This window comes from Lepidochelys kempii, chromosome 11 (genome assembly GCF_965140265.1).
Source record: "Lepidochelys kempii isolate rLepKem1 chromosome 11, rLepKem1.hap2, whole genome shotgun sequence".
Lineage (NCBI taxonomy): Eukaryota > Metazoa > Chordata > Testudines > Cheloniidae > Lepidochelys > Lepidochelys kempii.
Genome location: NC_133266.1, coordinates 12413036 through 12430579, shown reverse-complemented (window position 1 = coordinate 12430579; position 17544 = coordinate 12413036). Strand labels below are relative to the sequence as shown.

General features: G+C 45.1%; 1 protein-coding gene across 13 annotated transcripts in view; it reads right to left on the bottom strand.

Annotated features, from left to right (window-relative positions):
- KALRN (kalirin RhoGEF kinase) overlaps positions 1-17544 on the bottom strand; it is a 780132-nt gene that overhangs the window by 54014 nt on the left and 708574 nt on the right. For 10 of the 13 annotated variants that reach the window (XM_073305138.1, XM_073305143.1, XM_073305142.1 and 7 more), the window contains 7 exons: positions 16658-16727; positions 14566-14652; positions 13580-13672; positions 6127-6177; positions 5658-5735; positions 4648-4833; positions 1919-2090 (listed from right to left, as the gene is read on the bottom strand). In XM_073305138.1, coding sequence (XP_073161239.1) covers positions 1919-2090; positions 4648-4833; positions 5658-5735; positions 6127-6177; positions 13580-13672; positions 14566-14652; positions 16658-16727 — 737 coding nt within the window. Of the gene's footprint in view, positions 1-1918; positions 2091-4647; positions 4834-5657; positions 5736-6126; positions 6178-13579; positions 13673-14565; positions 14653-16657; positions 16728-17544 lie in introns of those variants that run through there. The other 3 variants (XM_073305140.1, XM_073305141.1, XR_012154196.1) reach the window with 3 other exon arrangements.

Here is a 17544-nt window from a genome sequence, read left to right as displayed (position 1 = left end):
GGCAGTAGGGGAGAAAGGTTGGGTTGGCAGATTTGAGAATAGGAGTCAATGATAAATGAAGGTGTAGGTGGGGAACTGGCAGGTTAGAGGTAGTTTGGAGGGGGAGAAGTGTGGAACTGGAGAGAAAGGTAAAGAGGCTGCAGTTTTCTCAGCCTCTCTTTTACTGAGAAATATCCTAGTTGATCATTCTGAAGGGCTAAGGGGAAGGAAAGAGGGGACCCTTTTTCTCCTGACTTCATCTCCCCCCTCCCCAACACACACACACACACACACGTCCTCTTTTCCACTTGAAGAGTTGATCAACCTACAGGAGATGGTAAGAGGCCCTGTGACACAGCTTGTATCTAGAGCCCCACCTGGTATTATTATGCACCAGCTATCACTGTGAACTGGCCTCAGACAAAAGTTTTAGGGGCAGACTGAGCTCATAAATCTTTCTACACTTATTGCCATTATTCAGAAGAGGGAAGAGAGGAAGAGTCAACAGGATCGAAGACTAGAAATTCCTAAGTGTATGCAGCTTCAATGGCTCTGGACAGATCATTCCTAGAGAATCAGTACTCTGTACATTGGTCATTCAGACTGTAAACTAAATGGAATGCGGAGAAACTAATTCAGCAATGAGAAAATGCAGGATAAAGTGTCACAGATCAAATTAATCCAATCAAGAAAACACAACAGAAGCATCCCTCCTAACACTGAGATGAAGAAAAACCTCACAAGGGATAGACACCGACTCCAGCATTTTTACTAAAAACGGGTTTGGGGGGTGGGGGGGGAGGAGGGGAGAAAGGAAAGGAATAATTTAATTAAAAAAATAAGTCTCAGATATCTTCCTTTCCTCTGCACACTTTACATTTGAGAGAGAGCCCACTTCTGCAGCTGCTCTCTGCGTTAGTTTGACTGAACTGATGGTGAGATGACAACCTTTGGAGCTGCTGCAGTGCAAAAGGGCAATCAGACCCATATAAAAGTCAATTCAGCTAACCAAACCCTTCAGGCGCCCCAAATGTCAGACACATGCAATGCTCTGCACTCTCCCAGAAGCACAGCATCAAATGTTTAAGACATTCAGATTTCTGGGGCAAATTTTTGTTTTTACAAACACCTCTGAGTTGAGACTATTCTAGCCTGACAGTCTCTCCATATCAGGGGTGCAAGCTGAAGGCCAGGCTACCATTCTGGAGTGAGTGGATTCTGATTATGGCCTCTGAGTGCTACTATATTTACAACGTTGAGTGCAGTTAACAGGCACCAGGAAACATGACCTTGAAAAAGCAAGGAAGTTTTGTGAGGCTTTCACCACAGATATGTCCCAGCAGCATGCTACTGGGGAGAGGGATTTGGCTCTCTGGGATAAAACCTGCCTCTGAACCTGGCTAACACACTACCAACCATACACTTTAGCAGGAAATCACAAGCGCTGCCAGAGTCAGACCCCACTGGCCACAGTTGTTCCTGGGCCAGCCAAGAATTCCATGGAACAGTTAACACAGCATGGAGCTGTACAAACTTTTCTAGACAACTTAAAAGGTCTGAGGATTATGGTGGCATTATATGCCTTTCCCCCACCCGTCCCCCTCACCGGCCATCTAGATTCTCCCCATCACAATGCAGTCCCTGAATTAGGTAGACAGATCATTGCTTGGGGTGGGACTGTACAAGCACATGAGCCTTTCCTCTGCAAGAAAAAGGGAAGGTCAATATATCAAGGATTCCTCTACATGAACTCTCAAAAGGGACATGGCCTGGCCTTGTGCCAACAACTACTTAAAGATGGGAAGTTTGGATTCAGCTTTCTGCTTGAGGTATTTCCTTATGAACCTGAAGGTGATGAGTGTTTTTCAGCAAAGACAACATTTGAAGATCATAGATTCGGATTAATGCAGAAGACACTGTCCAGAGATAGACTACGTACCATTTAGGAAGTCTCTTTGTGTGTCCAGAACCTGATTGATGTCCTGTATCCAAGCTTGTTGAATTTCAGGATTGGCAGCCTGTAAAATGACTCGTTCTGAAGTTTCCCGGCTCATAAGAGCAAATTTACAGGGATCATCCTCCACTATTTCTTCAATGATTAGATAGTTCATCTGCAATAAGCCCAATGAAGCATGGGTTACATTGGAGAAGGCTCAAGAGCATTCAAAGATAAAGGGTTTCACTAATTTCCTGAACATAAATTAGCTTAAACTATCATTTGATTACTATAAGGAGAACAAAATGCCAATGTGCTTGAAGTTCCAGACAATGTCTAATGAAGGTCTAGCATCCTACAGGCAGATTTTTCAGGTTTAAGTATCATGCCTCAATAGCTCTCCCAGATCTCTCAACATCCATCTGCATGGTCTTGAGTTACAACTTCCTTTGAAAAGGTAACGTGACCGTGGTTGATGCGTCAAAAATAAGCATAACCTGAAAGTGACATTAAAAAAAATTCCTCCTAAGAACTAAAACACTCCTGCCCCACAAAAACCCTACCATCCCTCTAATACAAGAGTTGACAGCAATGTTTACATCACTGTTTCTCCTAAGGGGAGTAATGGGAACTCCATCATTAGACACTTAAAATTGGACTGTGTACAAAGACATACTAAAAGGAATAATTCTCCACTGACGATCCAGTGGTATTTCCCCTCTGATTATTCTACCACTTAAGTCACTTGCTGTGCAAAGATTCCATTAGGCTATGATCCTGCAAACACTTTATGTACCTATCTTTGACTTTATTGTGACTACTCATGTGTCTAAAGATAAGCATGCAAGTAAGTGTTTGCAGGATTGTGTCCTTCATCCAGGATGCCGCTAGTCCTGTTAAACATTTCAGGTGTCTGTGAAACATGATGTGAACATGCATGAATGATCAGAAAAACACACTTCTGATCTGTCAGCTTTAGCCATTCTTGCAAGCAGGTACACTGCTGTTTTACTCTACAGCCCACAAAATTAAGTAGAGAGGGGATGGATGGTGCACCATCCAGCTAATGTATTTCCAATATGCATATCAGTGAGGTGTTGAGCATCCACCAACAACATGCATGAACCAGCTCAAAGTGAAGTCATCTCATTTTCAGTTCCCCAAATACATAAAAACTGCCTATCAAGTGAATGGGGAAGAAATTCTGCAAATTAACTCAGGTTTAAAAGAAAACCACCACAGCAAGCAGAAAAACATCACGCTCCACATCATTCTAAGGGCAGGTCTTCACTGTAACAGTTAGCCTAGATCGAGCAGAGTAAACTCAAGCTAGCTCAAGTGAGGACTGTTCCATACTGGGAACTGACATCGAATAGTTACATGTCAGGGGTCTGAAAAATCCACACCCCTGAGAAATGGAGCTATGCCCACTTATATTCCTAGTGCAGGCAGCATTTGGTCGATGGAAGACTTTCTGTTGACCCAGCTACTGCTTCTTGGGGAGGTGGATTACCTATGTGGACAGGAGAAGCCTATGCAGTGTTGCCAGCTGCCAGCCAATCCACAAGAGTGGTGATCAGACCACAAAATCATTGCTGTCAACTCAAGCTATAGAGTGATTGTATTAGCAGAGTGTTAGAACACACCAGCATCTAATCAAAACCAAACAGCTACGTCCTCACTTGAGCATGAGTAGAGCACTCAAGCTTCAATTTACTCCCCGATGGGTTGCTAGTTGACGCTTAAAGCGCCACTTAACTCAAATTAGAGACCTGTGCGTGAACAGGAGTTGGGTTGGGGCAAAACTGGAGTTATAGCTCAAGCTAACAATGTACCAAAGACATGCCCTGAAGTGCAGTTTAACTGGAAGCTACCAGATAGCCCTAGGCCAAATTTGCTTCTTTTGGCATTGGTAGATATATAGAAAAAAATATCTAACATACAACGCAAGAATTGCTTTTTGCAGAGAACCTATATTTTCACGCTTTCTAGAATCACCACCTATGGAGAAGTCAACTTTCCCCCCCAGAGTAAAAATTAGGGCTCATTCTTGTCACTTGATGTTTTTCTCCTCCCCTCACCCTGCCCGCAACCAATGGAAGGGGGAAGGTAGGAAGTGATTTTAAAATTAAATGGATTTAAAGACATCAGGATTTACAACAACTTTACTTGAGATTTATAGTTTAATGTTTTTGGGTTTTGTGTTCTTACGAATATTTCCACCTGGAATAGTCTCTCTTGCAACACTAAGTAGGCCAATAAAGTAATAGCAAAGATTGACGATTAAGGCCTCCCGATTCAGGAAAGCATCCCTATTAGAGTTAGGCATGTGCTTAAGTTCTGAGTTGGGGTCCAAAATCATTTTGGTTCAGTTTCCCCTCCTCCACTCCTAGCTAAAATAAAATTAGCAAGCCCATTCTCCTGCTACCATTAGTTCTTCAGTAGACCCAACTCTTATTCATGCGGAGCTCCAGGCAACAGATGTTAACTGTTCAGTAGCTGACTTTACAAGATATGCAGCAAAGGGCAGTTCTGATCTGTGCAGGGGCAGATTTACAATTGTTGTCCCTATACTCTCCTTGGTCCATATTACTGAAAATTAATGGGAACGCTCTGCAGACCAAGGTCTACATCTGGCACTTGAAGACTGGTATGCCTAAAAGTCAGTCCAGAGCAAAGAAAAGTCATAGTTAAGTAGCAAACTCTCATCAAATAGGACTCTCATTTCTTACCTTTATGCTTCTCTTAAACATATAGCCTGGTGTTAAAGAACCTTTCCTAAGAAGTTCACTAAAGATGACTATTTGCTCAAATAGGAAGACCCTGCGCTCCTTTGGCCGAGACAGCCCTCCAGAATCCTGCTCAGTTACATAGAATGTATCCTGCTGCAGCAGCTTTCCTTGAGCAGTCAGTTTGCCCTGAGAAATAGAGAAGTTGCCAACATAAACACACACATGGGTAAGAACAAAATCACAGAGCCCAAGGGCTGATCTGCTAATGTTCACATATTCTGGGGTTTCCAAGGAGCACTGAATTTTCAGAAAGGCAGAATTCCTCTGGACCTGACACCAAAGAAGTCTTTGCCTTCCTTGACAGGAGTTCACTCAGACTTCTAACACAGCTGTTCTTGATTCTCATGGCCACCAACTGCGTTTCCAAGACAGAAAATGCCATGTCTCCAATGGAATGTTTTTATACCTGTTTCCAACTATATTCCCATTATAAATTTGAGCTACTATTTAAGACTATTTACTATTTAAGACACGCTAAACCTAATTTTTGAGATTAGGCATTTTACCAGGATTAGCCAATTCCTGCGTTGAATTGGTCAACGTGGTACATCATTCAAGAGCCCCCTCTGAAGCTGTACTGGTGCTCATACCCTCATGTTGAGCTACCTCACTCAAGGATTTGGGTTACCATGCTAAGCAGCAGAGGAGTCTGGATGGGAGACCACTTGTTCTGGCAGAGAAAATAAGTCTGCAATTCAAGCTTTGAGAAGCAGTAACAGGCCTCAGATTTTGATGCCTGTATAGGATTGTTCCATTTTTAGAACTACAGGTATACATTCATCCCACCCCTCCCCCTGAAGCTCAGGAATGTAGCTCACAGTTAAGAGAGCAGAGCAGAATACTGGCTAAAGAGGCTGAAGGACAATCTTTGGAGATAATTACTGAAAAAGACAATAGCCCCTCATAGTCCCTTGAGCACTGCTCTTTAAGCAAGCACAAGAGATGCATACCTCAAAGCCCTGAAGACGGCCCAGGTTCATCATGTCATTGCAACGTTTTGGTACAAGGCACATTAATTCAACTGCTTTCTGTTAAATAAAAATGATATATTAATTAATTATGAGACAGTCAGAGCAGAGCGCTCTTTAAGGAATGATTAAAAACACAGGCGCCAGCAATCAAATGATAAATGAATGAGGCACGCTCATTTTTAGAAGTTATAAAGGCATGATTCTGGTGGACCTAAGTGTTTCACTAATGTCAATGGGAGGTCTGGCATGCAGGCATGGGCCCCAACTACATGTAGCTTAATTTATTTTCCTTTTCTAGTTTAACTTAAATGAAACATGAAACATAAGTAATCGTTCCTTTGCTCATCTCCAATATTCTATTGGCAATTGGCTTTCGCTCTACCAAATTCCACTGAATTATTTGGCAATATCCAGATAAAGCAAGAGAGTCTAGGATATGAAAGGATACCTCTATATCCGAACATTCCAGCCCAGCTTTTTCACTGTATCGCAGGAAGTCCTAAAGAAAACAAGACCGTTCTCATAAGATGTTTTAGGAAAGATATCCATTATCCAGTTTAAAAAGAAATCCACCAGCAAGCAGCAGGATGCAACTCCACAGAAAATGAAAGATGTAATTAGACAACACTTTGCGACTCTGAGAAACTTAATATACATGAATTAGTTTTCAAAACATGCTTGTGAGGTAGGGAAAATATGCTACCCATTTTATTAAAAAGCACAAAAGGTTGAATGACTTGCTGAAATTCACAAAGCAGGACAGGACAGAACAGAACTAAAATTAGAGTTTGGGAATGCTGACTCAGTCCCCTCTTTTAAGCCACAAGACCACACATTTGAAGATACCCTTTTTTCCCTTTTGAAATCTTAGCCCTGGTCTACACTAGGACTTTAGGTCGAATTTAGCAACGTTAAATCGATTTAAACCTGCACCCGTCCACACAGTGAAGCCCTTTATTTCGACTTAAAGGGCTCTTAAAATCGATTTCCTTACTCCACCCCTGACAAGTGGATTAGCGCTTAAATCGACGTTCCCGGCTCGAATTTGGGGTACTGTGGACACAATTCGATGGTATTGGCCTCCGGGAGCTATCCCAGAGTGCTCCATTCTGACCGCTCTGGACAGCACTCTCAACTCAGATGCACTGGCCAGGTAGACAGGAAAAGAACCGCAAACTTTTGAATCTCATTTCCTGTTTGGCCAGCGTGGCAAGCTGCAGGTGACCATGCAGAGCTCATCAGCACAGGTGACCATGATGGAGTCCCAGAATCGCAAAAGAGCTCCAGCATGGACCGAACGGGAGGTACGGGATCTGATCGCTGTTTGGGGAGAGGAATCCGTGCTATCAGAACTCCGTTCCAGTTTTCAAAATGCCAAAACCTTTGTGAAAATCTCCCAGGGCATGAAGGACAGAGGCCATAACAGGGACCCGAAGCAGTGCCGCGTGAAACTGAAGGAGCTGAGGCAAGCCTACCAGAAAACCAGAGAGGCGAACAGCCACTCTGGGTCAGAGCCCCAAACATGCCGCTTCTATGATGAGCTGCATGCCATTTTAGGGGGTTCAGCCACCACTACCCCAGCCGTGTTGTTTGACTCCTTCAATGGAGATGGAGGCAATACGGAAGCAGGTTTTGGGGACGAAGAAGATGATGATGAGGAGGAGGTTGTAGATAGCTCACAGCAAGCAAGCGGAGAAACCGGTTTTCCCGACAGCCAGGAACTGTTTCTCACCCTAGACCTGGAGCCAGTACCCCCCGAACCCACCCAAAGCTGCCTCCTGGACCCAGCAGGCGGAGAAGGGACCTCTGGTGAGTGTACCTTTTAAAATGCTATACATGGTTTAAAAGCAAGCATGTGAAAGGATTACTTTGCCCTGGCATTTGCGGTTCTCCTAGATGTAGTCCTAAAGCCTTTGCAAAAGGTTTCTGGGGAGGGCAGCCTTATTTCGTCCTTCATGGTAGGACACTTTACCACTCCAGGCCAGTAACACGTACTCGGGAATCACTGTAGAACAAAGCATTGCAGTGTATGTTTGCTGGCATTCAACCAAAATCAGTTCTTTATCTCTCTGTGTTATCCTCAGGAAAGTGAGATATAATTCATGGTCACCTGGTTGAAAGAGAGTGCTTTTCTTCAGGGACACTCAGAGGTGCCCGTTCCTGCTGGGCTGTTTGCCTGTGGCTGAACAGAAATGTTCCCCGCTGTTAGCCACAGGGAGGGGGGAAGGTTGAGGGGGTAGTCACGCGGTGGGAGGAGGCAAAATGCGACCTTGTAACGGAAGCACATGTGCTATGTATGTAATGTTAACAGCAAGGTTTACCCTGAAAGAGTGTAGCGACTGTTTTATAAAATGTGTCTTTTTAAATACCGCTGTCCCTTTTTTTTTCTCCACCAGCTGCATGTGTTTCAATGATCACAGGATCTTCTCCTTCCCAGAGGCTAGTGAAGCTTAGAAAGAAAAAAAAAAAACGCACTCGCGATGAAATGTTCTCCGAGCTCATGCTGTCCTCCCACACTGACAGAGCACAGACGAATGCGTGGAGGCAAATAATGTCAGAGTGCAGGAAAGCACAAAATGACCGGGAGGAGAGGTGGAGGGCTGAAGAGAGTAAGTGGCGGGCTGAAGACAGGGCTGAAGCTCAAATGTGGCGGCAGCGTGATGAGAGGAGGCAGGATTCAATGCTGAGGCTGCTGCAGGACCAAACCAGAATGCTCCAGTGTATGGTTGAGCTGCAGCAAAGGCAGCTGGAGCACAGACTGCCACTGCTGCCCCTCTGTAACCAACCGCCCTCCTCCCCAAGTTCCATAGCCTCCACACCCAGACGCCCAAGAACGCGGTGGGGGGGCCTCCGGCCAACCAGCCACTCCACCACAGAGGATTGCCCAAAAAAAAGAAAGCTGTCATTCAATAAATTTTAAAGTTGTAAACTTTTAAAGTGCTGTGCTTAAAGTGCTGTGTGGCATTTTCCTTCCCTCCTCCACCACCCCTCCTGGGATACCTTGGTAGTCATCTCCCTATTTGTGTGATGAATGAATAACGAATGCATGACTGTGAAGCAGCAATGACTTTATTGCCTCTGCAAGCGGTGATTAAAGGGAGGAGGGGAGGGTGGTTAGCTTACAGGGAAGTAGAGTGAACCAAGGGGCGGGGGGTTTCATCAAGGAGAAACAAACAGAACTTTCACACCGTAGCCTGGCCAGTCATGAAACTGGTTTTCAAAGCTTCTCTGATGCGTACCGCGCCCTCCTGTGCTCTTCTAACCGCCCTGGTGTCTGGCTGCGCGTAACCAGCAGCTAGGCGATTTGCCTCAGCCTCCCACCCCGCCATAAACGTCTCCCCCTTACTCTCACAGATATTGTGGAGCACACAGCAAGCAGTAATAACAGTGGGAATATTGGTTTCGCTGAGGTCTAAGCGAGTCAGTAAACTGCGCCAGCGCGCCTTTAAACGTCCAAATGCACATTCTACCACCATTCTGCACTTGCTCAGCCTGTAGTTGAACAGCTCCTGACTACTGTCCAGGCTGCCTGTGTACGGCTTCATGAGCCATGGCATTAAGGGGTAGGCTGAGTCCCCAAGGATACATATAGGCATTTCAACATCCCCAACAGTTATTTTCTGGTCTGGGAATAAAGTCCCTTCCTGCAGCTTTTGAAACAGACCAGAGTTCCTGAAGATGCGAGCGTCATGCACCTTTCCTGGCCATCCCACGTTGATGTTGGTGAAACGTCCCTTGTGATCCACCAGAGCTTGCAGCACTATCGAAAAGTACCCCTTGCGGTTTATGTACTCGGCGGCTTGGTGCTCCAGTGCCAAGATAGGGATATGGGTTCCGTCTATAGCCCCACCACAGTTACGGAATCCCATTGCAGCAAAGCCATCCACTATGACCTGCACATTTCCCAGGGTCACTACCCTTGATATCAGCAGATCTTTGATTGCGTGAGCTACTTGCATAACAGCAGCCCCCACAGTAGATTTGCCCACTCCAAATTGATTCCCAACTGACCGGTAGCTGTCTGGCGTTGCAAGCTTCCACAGGGCTATCGCCACTTGCTTCTCAACTGTGAGGGCTGCTCTCATCCTGGTATTCATGCGCTTCAGGGCAGGGGAAAGCAAGTCACAAAGTTCCATGAAAGTGCCCTTATGCATGCGAAAGTTTCGCAGCCACTGGGAATCGTCCCAGACCTGCAACACTATGCGGTCCCACCAGTCTGTGCTTGTTTCCCGAGCCCAGAATCGGCGTTCCACAGCATGAACCTGCCCCATTAGCACCATGATGCATGCATGGTCAGGGCCCATGCTTTCAGAGAAATCTGTGTCCATGTCCTGATCACTCACGGGACCGCGCTGACGTCGCCTCCTCGCCCGGTATCGCGTTGCCATGTTCTGGTGCTGCATATACTGCTGGATAATGTGTGTGGTGGTTGATGTGCTCCTAATTGCCAAAATGAGCTCAGCGGCCTCCATGCTTGCCTTGGTATGGCGTCCGCACAGAAAAAAGGCGCGGAACGATTGTCTGCCGTTGCTCTGACGGAGGGAGGGGCGACTGACGACACGGTTTACAGGGTTGGCTTCAGGGAGCTAAAATCAACAAAGGGTGTGCCTGTACATCAAGGAGTATTTCAGGCAGGACTGCACAAAGGGTTCCAATAAGAAATGGTGCACCTAAGTTATCGTTGTTATTGGAACAAGGAGGTTAGCCTGGCCTCTGATTGATACATGGCTAGATTTACCTCGCTGCACCTTCTCTGTGAGTGACTGCAGTGTGATCTAGACAGGGGAGGAGGAAAAGGAGTACAAAACAAATCTGGTCTATTTCTTGTTCTGACCCACTCCATCTATCTTTTACATCTTTGGCTGGCAGCAGACGGTGCAGAAGGACTGCATGCCATCCACATCTCATGGCTGCTTGGCAGAAGATGGTACAGTACGACTGCTAGCCATCTTCATCTCTTGCCTGCCTGGCATAAGATGGTACAATACGACTGCTAGCAATTCTCATCTCTTGCCTGCCTGGCAGAAGATGGTACAGTACGACTGCTAGCAGTCCGTATCGCCTGCCCGCTCACCATAAGACGGTTCAATAGGACTGCAGGACTAAAGAGAATGACCTGCTCAAGTCACTCCAAATTTAGTCCCTGCGCCCATGTCTGCCCAGGCGCTCCCAGCCGACGTGGCCAGGAGCACCTCGGACACGACGAGGACGACTACCAGTCGTATTGCACCGTCTGCTGCCAGAAGGCAATGGGTTGCTGCTACTGTGCAGCAAAGCCGTACCGCGTCTGCCAGCACCCAGGAGACATAGGGTGACGGTTACCTGAGTTGGCTCCATGCTTGCCGTGGTATGGTGTCTGCACAGGTAACTCATGAAAAAAGGCGCGAAACGATTGTCTGCCCTTGCTTTCACGGAGGGAGGGAGGGAACGGGGGCCTGACGACACGTACCCAGAACCACCCGCGACAATGTTTTAGCCCCATCAGAGTGCTCCATTGTGAGTGCTCTGGACAGCACTCTCAGATGCCTGATTGTTTGCCATTGCTCTGACGCTGGGAGGGGCGCTTACAGGGTTGGCTTCAGGGAGCTAAAATCAACAAAGGGGGTGGCTTTACATCAAGGAGTATTTCAGGCAGGACTTCACGGAGGGTTCCAATAAGAAATGGTGCACCTAAGTTATTGTCGTTATTGGAACAAGAAGGTTAGCCTGGCCTCTGATTGATACATGGCTAGATTTACCTCGCTGCACCTTCTCTGTAAGTGACTGCAGTGTGATCTAGAAGAATGAGTCCCCTAGACAGGGGAGGGGGGGAAGCAAATCTGGTCTATTTCTTGTTTTGATCCACTCCATCTATCTTTTACATCTTTGGCTGGCAGCAGACGGTGCAGAAGGACTGCATGCCATCCACATCTCATGGCTGCTCGGCAGAAGATGGTACAGTACGACTGCTAGCAGTCTGTATCGCCTGCCCGCTCACCATAAGACGGTTCAATAGGACTGACTGCAGGACTAAAGAGAATGACCTGCTCAAGTCACTCCAAATTTAGTCCCTGCGCCCATGTCTGCCCAGGCGCTCCTGATCGACCTCACAGAGGCGACCAGGAGCACCTCAGACATGACGATGACGGCTACCAGTCGTACTGTACCGTCTGCTGCCACAAGGCAAGGGGTTGCTGCTACTGTGTAGCAATGCCATACCGCGTCTGCCAGCACCCAGGAGACATAGGGTGACGGTTACCTGAGCGGGCTCCATGCTTGCCGTGGTATGGCGTCTGCACAGGTAACTCAGGAAAAAAGGCGCGAAATGATTGTCTGCCCTTGCTTTCACGGGGGGAGGGAGGGAATGGGGGCCTGACGATATGTACCCAGAACCACCCGCGACAATGTTTTAGCCCCATCAGGCATTGGGATATCAACCCAGAATTCCAATGGGCAGCGGAGACTGCGGGAACTGTGGGATAGCTACCCACAGTGCAACGCTCCGGAAATCGACGCTTGCCTCGGTACTGTGGAAGCGCTCCGCCGAGTTAATGCACTTAGAGCATTTTCTGTGGGGACATACACACTCGAATATATAAAACCGATTTCTAAAAAAACGACTTCTATAAATTCGACCTAATTTCGTAGTGTAGACATACCCTTATAGACAAATGCAATTACTTTTTTGCAACTAATACAGTTACCAAAGAGTAGGCTGATGGCAGTCAGTTTCATATGCTAAGTAGCTTAAACAAAAACTAAAAAAACCACCAGTAGCTTTATAGATTATGGGCCAAATTTCAGAAGTGATTCAAGTTGGGCAACTAAAATTAGACACCCCAGGTTAGATTTTAAGAGATGATGAGCAGCAAGAGTGGTGGAAGAAGTCAAAAAGAGCCGTGGGTGCTCAGAATCCTTGAAAAATCATGTCATGTGTCCAAGTTGGACTCATAAATTAGACAAAAATTTGGATCTATCCGTTTCTCTTCCTGGGGCATGGGATATCAACGTACAGAAGCTCAGTCACATCTGTTAAAAGCATTTGCCTTCATTCAGTGCCAGTCTGTGCTGGTGATATTTCTAGATTGGTTTATTCCACTTAGAGCTGGCCAGAAAACAGGAATGTTTACAGTGGGCATTTCCATAGGAAAAATCCTGATTTGAAATTTTCTTGTCAGAAAATAACTTACACCCCATAGGAAAATTTGAAACATTAAGGAAGTGTATATGTAAGGGGGAAATTAGCTATTTTCTCTAGTGACTGTTTTCTACCTTTTGCTAGTTTTATTTTCTAGGGGTGGAAAAAAGTTAGCAATGGGCATTTTCCCCACAATTATGAAATGAAAAATTTAAAGTTAGGTTCCCATCAAGTTGTTCATTCCCCCCCACCCCCCAACATAATTCATCAAAATGAGATTTGATTTAAAAAAAAAAAAAACAAAAAAGACACCACACCTCATTTTCAATGAAGACTTTTTTTTTTTTAAAAAATGAGAAACCTCAAAAGCATTGATCAGCTAATTTCAATGCAACTCATGTAGAACATCCCTAAACCTTTAATTATTCTAGCAAGACTGGGTAAAGCAACTGAAGCGTCTCAAAAAACGAAGACTGACATACAGAAGACATTAGCCATCATCAGCTACCAAGCTCTGTTCTCAGAGATGTCCTAACTGGGGCCCCTCTGCTGGCTGAATGTCTGTCTGCAGACAAACAAATATTGTAGGGGCTAACGCAGAACTTCCATTAACTTTTCACTTGAGTTAAAGAGATGGTTAATTACAACATACCCATAAGATAATTTTAAAGTCAAATTTTAAAGAGACAAACCTAATAAGTTAAAATGAAATTCAGACTGATTCGAGTCTAATGCAAGATTAAAACTATCCATTGTTTAACCTGAATTGCATCTTTACACTCACCTTGAGTAGAAGCTGGTACTTGGTTATTCTTTGAATCGGTTTGATTAAAAAGTCACTTAGGCTTAACCGTTGGTTTATTTCTTGTTGTACCTCCTAAAAAGGAATATTAAATTATAACAATATTAAGAAACAACAAACCACATGAAGACATTTATAGCTATTCTATTAGCAAAGACAGGAAACAGGACACGGTAATTGACACACTCAAAATAAAAAGAAGATTAAGAATAATTTTCTGCCAGAGCAAGAGGACATTTTAGAAAACCAAAGGATTTCAAAAATCTGTAAGTGTCCCTTTTTGGCATGTACTGGGCAAAATACTTGGAAGCTAATTTAAATACTTGGGATTCATTTTCAGTTTGAGCTGGTAGAGTAGGAATTGAAGATCTGGAGACTGCTCTTCCCATTATAGTCGGGTAATGGCCATGAAGAAATCCTGAAGAGCATGAAAGGTTGCAGTGACATACCCTTTAATGAAATGAAGCACCATTCCTTTTTGCATTATAAAGTGTGGATAGCCCCAAAGACTTCCTGGAGTGAACACAAAAAGTCTTGGGGGGGGGGGGGAGATTAACTGTAAATCATCCAGCAGAACAAACCCCTAAACACCACAAAAGCAGTCAGCCAATTATTCAAACAAAATATACCCCACGCAAACTCCTGACTATTCTCTGCAAAGATCACAGGTGGCAAAAGCCATTTCAGACTAAGAGTGAGAAGAAAATGAATTGCATTTTGGGAACGCAATAGCCTCGTCATTAACTGGAAAGTAATAGAAGAATGGGAATTTGAGATATATATACACAAGAAATTGCTTGAAAGATACTGTAAACAGAATATACTTGTATACAAGAATAAACTGTATCACAAAATCCTTTACCTTAGCGAAACAGAGCCAAAACCCATAGGTTTTTGAGTAATTTGCCTTTAACCTCACATGACAGATTTAGGTAGCAATAGTATATAGTGAATGTGGCCAACCTTACCTCAAAGTATGCATCATATTCAGCTACTACGTATTCTGATCGTGGTTTGTTTTGACAATACACCACATACATGTGTAATCTCCTCTCCTGTGAAGGCAAGATGCACAGGAACCTAGTAAGAAATTCACTACTATATTTTTATTAAATGATTGGAGTGGCAGAAAGATGCTAAAATTGTTCTGCTTGATCATGCTCATTTACAACGAAATCATGTAATGGAATCAGGTCTGTTCTAGCTGACCATGAGTCACTCCTTGATGAAAAACAATCAAGGCAATATTCCTCCTCCAATATAGGATATTTGCACAATGCAGCCCTGATCCTCTAAACACTCAGGCACTTGAGTAGCTTTACTTTGGCAAGTGGCCCCATTGAGTTCAACGGTGCGAGTCAAGTGCACCTATGTTTGACAGATGGAGGCTTTAAACAAGGGGCCAGATCCTCACTGCATGTAATTCAACATAGCTCCACATAAGATTTATGCTAGCCAAGGGTATGGTCCAGTGTTTTTACTTCTTGGTGTTCAGTTACTTTTAAAATAAGTTGGACAACATACTTTAAGTTAAAAACAACATGTACTTTTATTTTTTAAGCCAGGGGTGGACAAACTACGGCCTGCCAGCTGTTTTAATCCAGCCCTCAAGCTCCCACTAGGGCACGGGGTCTGGTGCTTGCCCCGCTCCGGTGCTCCAGTCAGGGAGCAGGTTAGGGGGCTGCTCCATGCAGCTCCTGGAAGCAGTGGCATGGCCCCCCTCTGCCTCCTACATGTACGGGCAGCCAGGGGGCTCTGCTCTGCACACCGTCCCCGCCCCAAACGCCACCCCCTAGCTCCCATTGGCTGGGAACCGCAGTCAGTGGGAGCTGCAGGGGCAGTACCTGCGGACAGGGCAGCACCTGCGGACAGGGCAGCATGCAGCACCACCTGGCCGCACTTCCACATAGGAGCCAGAAAAAGGACATGCTGCTGCTTCTGTGAGCCGCTTGAGGCAAGCGCCGCCTGGAGCCTACACCTGAGCCTCTCCCCGTGCCCTAATTCCCTGCCCCAGATCTGATCCCTCTCCTGCCCTCCGAACGCCTCAGTCCAAGCCTGGAGCACTCCGCTGCACCCCGGACCCCTCATCCACAGCCCCACCCCAGAGCCTGCACCTGACCCCCAGCTGGAGCCTGCACCCCTTCCCACACCCCAACCCCCTGTCCCAGCCCTGATCCCCCTCCCACCCTCCAAACCCCTCGGTCCCAGCCCAGAGCACTTTTCTACACCCCAAACTCCACACCCACACCCCAGAGCCCACACCCCCATCTGGAGCCCTCCCCCACCCCCTGTGCCCCACCCTGAAGCTCCATCCCACATCCTGAACTAGTCATTTCTGGCCCCACCTCAGAGCCCCCACCCCAACTCCAATTTTGTGAGCATTCATGGACCACTATACAATTTCTATTCCTAGATGTGGCCCTCAGGCCAAAAAGTTTGCCCACCCCTGTTTTAAACATTATGGCAACCAATGATAAATTGTAAATTTAATGATAAAAACTATTCTTAAACACATGATCTTCAGAGTACACAGCATGCCATGTGCCAAGGTTATTTCAGTCTTGCACAATACAAAGTATTCCTAGCAGAAAAAATACAATGTTGATAACCAAATGAGAAATATTCCTGGAAAAATGTGTTTTTGCTCTCTGCACTTCAGCCAAAAATAAATAAATAGTACATGTTCAGCTTGTTGGTCCCAGAATACGAGATACAAGGAAGGTGATGCATATCTTTTATTGGACCAGCTTCTGATGGCGTAAGGGACAAGCTTCACAGAGCTCTTCCCTCAAGTCTGGAGAAAGTAAGCAGAGTATCTGAGCTATATACATGCTCAGTCGCGTCAATCCAAGTAGCAAATAGGTGGGGGGGGGGAGGAGAAGGGTGGCCTCTGGTTTTTATGATTTAGGGAAACTCAGCCATTCAGTAGCTGAGGAAACAAAAGTGTAAGCCTTATTTTATATCTGGATTGAAAGTGTTAATACATGAGCATAGCAATTCAACATGGTCAAACTGAATTTAGAAGGAAGAGACTTTTTCCGAGAACATAGAAACACTCACGTGTTTGATAAAAAGCTGTGCTAAACGCTCATGTTCCTGGAGACATTTTTCCAGTTCAGCCAGGAAAAAACTGAAAGTAAAAAGAAGATCAGCAATCCAGAATAGTTTCCCCTTCCTACCCCCACCACACCTCCCCCCGCACCCCTGACGGTATTGACATAATCTGTAACTATAGATAACTGTTATATATTTGCAGCAAATTTTGTACAAAGGATGTTGTGTAAGATGTCTATAGGAAGGTTATGATTTGCTGGGTATGATTATGCTATCTGTATTGTTTTTGTAGTAAAAGTTATGAATATATCAATATGTTTTGATCTTAAAGTAGCCTTAGTAAAGCATTTGGTCAGCTTCTTGAGAAAGGAATATGCAAATTAAATGCTCAATCAAGAAACACTTAACTGACAATGGATCTTGGAAGACTCCAATCCACATAAGAAGTCTTCCTGGGAACTTTCAAGGTAGCATGTGAGCAATGGCTGCCACCCATAAACAATTGAGTCACGCATAGTCATGTGACCTGCCTATGTGACGGCAAACTCCATTTTGCTGTAGTTTTCCAGAGTAAGAACGAAGAGGTGTTCTTACATCTGGAAGAGACTATAAAAGGCAGCTGCCTCATCTACATCTTGTCTTCAATCCTTCATACCTCTGGAGGGTTTTTGCTACAAACTGAAGCTCTGACCCATCCCAGACTGTGGATGTACTCCAGAGACTTGATTTGAACCTGCAGCTTATTCCATCACTGCTACAAGCCTGAACCAAGAACTTTGCCATTACTGTATATAATTTATTCTTTTTTACCAATTCTAGCTCTCATCTATATCTTTTTCTTTTTATCAATAAACCTTAAGATTTTAGATTCTAAAGGATTGGCAACAGCATGA